At 57.7% G+C, this 6,443-nt stretch overlaps 4 protein-coding genes across 4 annotated transcripts; 2 read left to right on the forward strand and 2 right to left on the reverse strand.

Annotated features, from left to right (window-relative positions):
* Positions 1-55: 55 nt before the first annotated feature.
* GNI_059010 (hypothetical protein) lies at positions 56-1,033 on the forward strand (the record flags this gene model as incomplete). Its single annotated transcript, XM_011136153.1, has 1 exon — positions 56-1,033. The coding sequence occupies one exon, from the start codon at positions 56-58 to the stop codon at positions 1,031-1,033; it is 978 nt and encodes a 325-aa protein (XP_011134455.1).
* A 142-nt stretch (positions 1,034-1,175) lies between these two features.
* On the reverse strand, positions 1,176-3,629 carry GNI_059020 (hypothetical protein; the record flags this gene model as incomplete). The annotated part of the gene is made up of 1 exon (XM_011136154.1): positions 1,176-3,629. One exon carries the CDS (start codon positions 3,627-3,629, stop codon positions 1,176-1,178), a length of 2,454 nt encoding a protein of 817 aa, XP_011134456.1.
* Positions 3,630-3,771: 142 nt separating this feature from the next.
* Positions 3,772-4,071, reverse strand: GNI_059030 (hypothetical protein; the record flags this gene model as incomplete). The annotated part of the gene is made up of 1 exon (XM_011136155.1): positions 3,772-4,071. One exon carries the CDS (start codon positions 4,069-4,071, stop codon positions 3,772-3,774), a length of 300 nt encoding a protein of 99 aa, XP_011134457.1.
* Positions 4,072-5,244: 1,173 nt separating this feature from the next.
* Positions 5,245-6,105, forward strand: GNI_059040 (aldo/keto reductase; the record flags this gene model as incomplete). Its single annotated transcript, XM_011136156.1, has 1 exon — positions 5,245-6,105. The coding sequence occupies one exon, from the start codon at positions 5,245-5,247 to the stop codon at positions 6,103-6,105; it is 861 nt and encodes a 286-aa protein (XP_011134458.1).
* Positions 6,106-6,443: the final 338 nt, after the last annotated feature.

Consider the following 6,443-nt stretch of genomic DNA (forward strand, 5'->3'; position numbering starts at 1 on the left):
GGAGGCAGGGACGGGGGCGGGTTCGGTGGCGCGACTGACGACGTTGGTGGTCCCGATGAACGCGTTCGGGGAGCTGGTTCAGCTCCCGACAGCGGAAGATGGAGCGGCCTCGCGAGGGTCGGTAGTCTCGCCGGCTTCTTTGGCGCCGCCGCCGACGCCGTTGGGCGAACTGGATTTACTGTTGACGGCGCAGCCGTCAACAAGTGAGTTTCAGACGTCGGTGGACGTAGTGGGGTTGGCGCCGGTGGTGAAGTGGTCGGCGCTGTTCGGTCCGTTAGTGGGTGCAGTGGCGGGCGACCTAAGCATTGTGTTGGGCAAGTTGGCGAAGTCATTGGACACGTGTGTGTGGCAGGAGGAGGAGGTGCAGGCCAGCATGAAGCAGGCCGAACACAGCCTCAATCGGCTCATTAGCATCCGACGCCAGTGGTGGCAGGCCTGCGAACGGTCCGCCGAGGGCATGGTTAAAGGTCTACAGGGCCGCGGCTCCGCGAAACGAGGCAAACACTTCGCGCGACACACGAATGCCACTCTCTGCCTCCCTTGGCTCGGACTCACTCTTAAAGCATACAGCAACCTACCACCCGCGGTGAAGGACAATCTCTGGGTCGGCTTCGCCAACATTCAAGACCGGCAAGCAGCTTCCATAGAAACCGCAGTCGCGCTCCTGAAACGCATGAAAGTCTTCGCCGCACGTATCAAAGACTTTCTCTCGTCCCAGTTTCCCTGGAAACAACCTCACGCGCTCGACCAGGCGCACACCGAGGACACTCTGGCCACTGCCTCCGCCTCCGCCGGCGTCGTCTCGTCTCTCAAGAGCTCGTCTATTAAGAGCTCATCTATCAAGAACGCGTCTGTCAGAACCGCGTCTGTCAGAACCGCGTCTATCAAAACCGCGTCTATCAAAACCGCGTCTCTCAGAACCGATTCTGCCAGGAGTGCCTCGCCACGCACCCCAACGGCGGAACGAGAAATGCGAATTACAGCACACGACAGCCCAGCAGACATACCAATCGATGACAACTCAGTTAGTTAGTTAGTTGCAGAGGGGAGCTAAGGAGGGAAGGTATGCTAACAGTCAACAACGGTGGGCGGAGAGGAACCATCATTCATTCGTCGCCGTTCTTTCGTCATGTGTCTGTTAAGTCAGCCTATTAATTAAGTCAAACATTCGAAATTTAAAAAGTTATGGTGATCTCTTGGTCCTTAGGGTATTCAATGGCATACACGAGTCCGACAGTGTCGAATTCGTCCTTTTTCTTCAGTTCCCTATGTTCAATGACGGAGCCGGTAGTCTCGTTGTGCAAGAATTTAGTCTGTTGATTTTTGTGTGCTGCAAGTACGTCAGTGTGGTAAGTGCAGGTTTGCAAATTTTTTGTGATGGTTAAATCTTGGACGGTGACCTTGATAGCTTCGTTTTTGACGCTGGGGAAGGGGTATGATATGATGAGATTGATATCTACATCTTCATGTGTATTGTGTATATGCAATTTGGTTGATCTGGTTTCCTTTTTACCGTTTCCTACAAGTAGGTTTCCAGTAGTGGAGTTGTAAGTCTCATTACCGTCGGTGAGACATTTAACGTTGACGGCTTCGTCTATGCCGCCATAGAGACATACTTCGGCGTCTGGGAGGCAGTAGTCGTGGAGTCTGCTTGCGCCGATAAATTGGGAGGCTATGAAGACGTTGGCTGTGGCATGGTTCATCAGTGTAAACTCCGACTGGTTGGTGATGTAAAACGCACGGTACGCAGCCGTCGGATTATTAGCGAATACCTGATGGTAAATTCTAGAAGGCAGCTCGAACGACGCCAAACACAACCTCTGTGGCCCTCCCTTCGACTTCACCACTGTACCCTCCGCCAACAACACTCGCTGGTTACCAAAGTGATCCGACCCAGAATGCGCCGCCCTCCGGGCCCTGTGACTCCGCTCCTTCCCGTCTTGTTCCTCCGCTACTTCCGCCACCAACATACGCGCCATAGGACGCGGCATCGGAACCCGGCGGACCGGCTCCTTAATGTCCACGAACAATTTCTCCTGCGGATCAGGACTAGGCTTCTCATTCACACCACCTGAACTCAAATACACACTTACGTCACCCAACAGGTCCAACCTCGTATGCTGAACCACCTCGGCATAGTAATCTACCTTGCACGTCTCCAAGTTGTCGCCAACAAACTTAAAGTCATACACCGGATGCCAGCTACTATTACCCAACAAGAACTCAAGATCCAGGTCTACAATCAAGTCATCCGCTCCCGCCTCCGCTCCCCTTTCCGCTCCCCTTTCCACTCCCGTCTCCGCTCCCGTCTCCGCTCCAAGTGCCGAATCCGCTCCAGGTGCCGAATCCGCTCCAAGTGCCGATTCCATGGCAGCATCCTGCCGACGCTGCACGGGTTCGACAATCGCCTGAATATCGTGCATGACTTCGCACCTGGGCACCTCCACCCGAGCCATGAGCTGCTGCAGTGCGTCAGTAGCCATCGGCTTCTGACGGGCCAACGGCTGACGCACCATCAGACCCAGCTCCTGATCCAGTTGATATGATAACGTCACTATCTCATCCTTCAGGAAATCCGCCTGCGTGTGCAAGTCAATCAACTCTAGGTCGAGCCGACTCACCTCTTCCGCCGCCTGTGTCATCACCCGACATACCACACCCACCACACCGCGACGGCCCTTCCGCCATCTCTCCTCTCCGCCTTTCCTCCTACACCCTTCTCCGCCTTTCCTTCCTGACGTCTCTGCTGTCTCCGTGGCCTCTGCAGTCCCTTTCGCTCCATCCTCACCCTCGCCATCCTCCTGGCTTTCGTCGTCCCCATTGCCATCACCATCACCCCACGCCAGTTCGGCGAGCTCCTCTGAGAAAGAGGACGAGTCGTCGCTAGCGACCTCCTGGTCTATGGCGGTGTCGTTCCCCACGGCCGTGACAGGGTTGAGCCGCTGGTCCAGCGGTTCCTCCGGGCCGCAGTCTTCTTCTTCGAGCACCATGGCGTTGTCCACCGTGCGGTCAAACACAGGGGCGCCCTGGAACTGACGCCCTCTGCCCTGACGTCCCCTGCCTTCCCTGCCCGGGCCTCTCGCGCATCGGCCATTCACACCCGGCCCCCCCCGTCCCCTCATCCCAGGCCCTCCCCGTCCCCTCATCCAAGGGCCCCCCCGCCCCCTCATACAGGGGCCAGGGCCCCTCATCCACGGGCCAGGGCCGTACCGGAAGGGTCTTTTCATGAAGCCCATGGCGGACACGATGGCGCGTGGGTCAGCCATATTATCGGCGAGCTTTTCCAGCGCCTCTTTGCGGCTCTCAAGACACTGCAACTGGTTGCACTGTGTGGCGTGTTCGCGCAATTTCAGCTTGAGCGTCGCGTACAAGTCTCTAATCTCCGGACTCAGCGTCTCGATCAACGCCTCCCGCGTCACATGCCTCTTCACCAACTCCGACTTGACCACACGACAACTTGGCGAACACGACGTGACCGCCAACTTGTCCGACGGCCTCGTGGCAAACACGTAGGGCGCTCTAATCGTCAGCGTAGTTGCAGGCGCGTCTCTGCGGACACACATACCTTCACACTTGGCCCTGACAACCGTGCTGCCGTTGCGGTAGATCACTGCCTCATACACCTTCATCAATTATGCAAAAATTTCACACCATTTAGCACGAAGCCCCAACAACGAGGTCATCCGGTCTTTCTCTATAAGTTTCGCTTTCCCCCTCTGCGGTCACGCCACAAAATCACCCTCCGGCCACCTGGGTGAGGTCACCGCTGAGTCACCGCCAGTTGGTGGGTTTCCGACGGCGTCTGCCGCGCGGTTTGGGTCTGGGCGGGGGTCGCGGTGGCGCCAAAGAGAGATCGGGGGCGGTGGTGTGGAGGCCGAAAACATGTCTGAGTTTATGTTCGACATCTTGTGCGGTCTGGAGGGGCCCGAGTTGATGCGCGGCGAAAACGTAGGCGCCATACATACCGTTCAGGAGCACGCCCGCGGCCTGGCAGGCGTACACGGCCTTGAGTGTGCGCCAGAGTGGGTTCGGGAGCCACCCGTCAGCCACATCGAACACCATTGTGCGCATCGTGTGCAATCCGAGCGACGAGTAGTGTTGCGTCAGCAACCACTCCTCACTTAACACACCCGCCGCCTGTAACACCTCGCACACCTGGAACCTGCAAATGGAGTCAGATCATAACACCGGACCGGAACCTGAGGCCCGAAACGCCCCTCCAGCTTACCGACGGAGCGCAGACTCCACCTCTTTCGAGTCTGCCGACAACACGTGTCGCCGGACGTACCGTTCGGCGTACGGCAACGCGTTCGCCAAAAAAGGCGGGCTCCCGACCGACGGTGGCGAGACCAACGGGAATATGACTACCGCAGCCACGATGTTTGCCCAGTGCACCATACCCCCACCCAGCCTTCGGACCGGACCCAGCCGGGCCGAATGTTCACAAGTGAGTCACCGTCCGCATCTTCTGCGGCGTAGCGGGACAACCAGTCCGCCATGCAGTTCCTCTCTCCGTCCCCCTTGGCTCTGCTTCAGAACTGCGCCTCGACCTGCATCACATCGTCGCCTCGCTTCTGTCTCCGTTGATCGTCTGTCTCAAGCTCCACGAACGCCCTCATAGCAGCGCCCTGGTCAGTCAGACAGGTCCCATCACACATAGCGCTCCAGTGACCTTTCCGACCACAATTGAAACACCTCGCACCGTCATTACCGGTGTGTGAAGTCGGTGCCAATCAGCACCGACTTCAGGCACCGCCCAAGCAATGTGCTGTCGGGGTAAAGGACCTTCGCTACCTCCGAAATAAAGGTCTCACCCCGGGCCCTTTGTCGATCTACACGCGACCTTACTCCAACTGGGAACAACGACCAAATGCGAGCAACCAGCGTCTCACCGTGTACGTGGTAGCAAATCTCCCTCCACGACGAAGCCACCGAATCTACCCAATCCTCAAACTCCTCTTCAGTCACAGCGCAGGGAACTTGCTCTTGTAGAGGTTCTCCCTCCACTCCTTTCGCTCTCTCCAGCCCATCCTACCTACCGACCGCGAAAACCTCGGCCCATACCGGTAGCCGATCCGCCAGTCCAGTAGCTCGTCGCCAATGTGCTGTTCTCGTGGTGGACGCCGACTATCCGGTCCCGCCCGTCGGAGGTGCTCCCGTCCGAGACGCTCGAGTTGCCGGCTTCAGAGACGTTTTTGTGGGGTTGCCGTCGCGATCTTTTTTTCCCCTCTGTCGTCTGTGTAAATGGTCGGGCAATCATGCGTAAAGTTGAACAATGGAGTGGAGATGCCTTTGTTAGGGTTCGGTGTGTACCAGATCGTGGACGAGGAGGAGTGTGAGCGGGTGGTGGTGGAAGCGATTGAGGCTGGTTACCGTCTAATCGACACGGCGGCTGCATATCGGAACGAGGCGGCAGTGGGTCGTGCGTTGAAGCGCTGCGGTGTACCGCGTGAAAAGTTGTTTGTGACGACCAAGCTGTGGGTGGAGGGTGCGAGTTACGAAGGAGTGAAGGGGCACTTTGCGCGTTCGCTCGAGCGTTTGCAGCTTGATTACGTAGACCTGTACCTGATCCATCAGCCGTTCGGCGATGTCCACGGGGCGTGGCGTGCGATGGAGGAGCTGTACGGCGAAGGCAAGATGCGTGCGATCGGTGTGAGCAATTTCACGCCCGACCGCCTCGTCGACTTAATCGGCTTCAATAAGATCCGGCCGGCAGTCAACCAGGTCGAAGTCAACCCGTTCAACCAACAACTCCATGCCGTCCCATGGATGCTCAGCCACGACATACAGCCCGAAGCCTGGGCCCCCTTCGCCGAAGGCCGCAATAAGCTGTTCGAAAACCCGCAAATCACGGCCATCGGCAAACAATACAGTAAGTCCGTCGGTCAGGTCGTACTCCGTTGGCTTCTCCAGCGCCAAGTCGTCTCGTTAGCCAAGACGGTGCGCAAGGAACGTATGACCGAAAACCTAGCCGTTCTCGACTTCGAACTGACAGAGGAAGAGATGAACAAGATCACCGCTCTCGACACAGCCACTAGCGCCTTCTTCTCGCACCGGGACCCTGCCATGGTCGAGTGGCTTATCAACCGCACACTAGACGTCTAAGAGCCGCCCTCTGAAGAGCCGCCTGCTGAAGAGCCGCCCTCTGAAGAGCCGCCCTCTGAAGAGCCGCCCGCTGGAGGCCGGCCCTCAAGAGACCAGTACCTGATCTAAAAGACCTTCCTAGACCACCACATCTCAAGCCGGATGCAGCGAGACTGATTTTTTCGTCACACGACCGCAACGCCGCGCGCGGCAAGAATAGTCGGAACGCCACGTCCAACTTTCGTCCGAGCCGCCTCGGTGAAGTGGCACAGGCATTAACAATAAGCAGGGTGATGATGAACGCGATAGCGAACGTGACAGCCGCCACTCAACCAGCGACAACGAACGGTTGCCCACTA

The sequence above is a fragment of the Gregarina niphandrodes genome, assembly GCF_000223845.1.
Source record: "Gregarina niphandrodes unplaced genomic scaffold scaffold00009, whole genome shotgun sequence".
Classification (NCBI taxonomy): Eukaryota; Apicomplexa; class Conoidasida; order Eugregarinorida; family Gregarinidae; genus Gregarina; species Gregarina niphandrodes.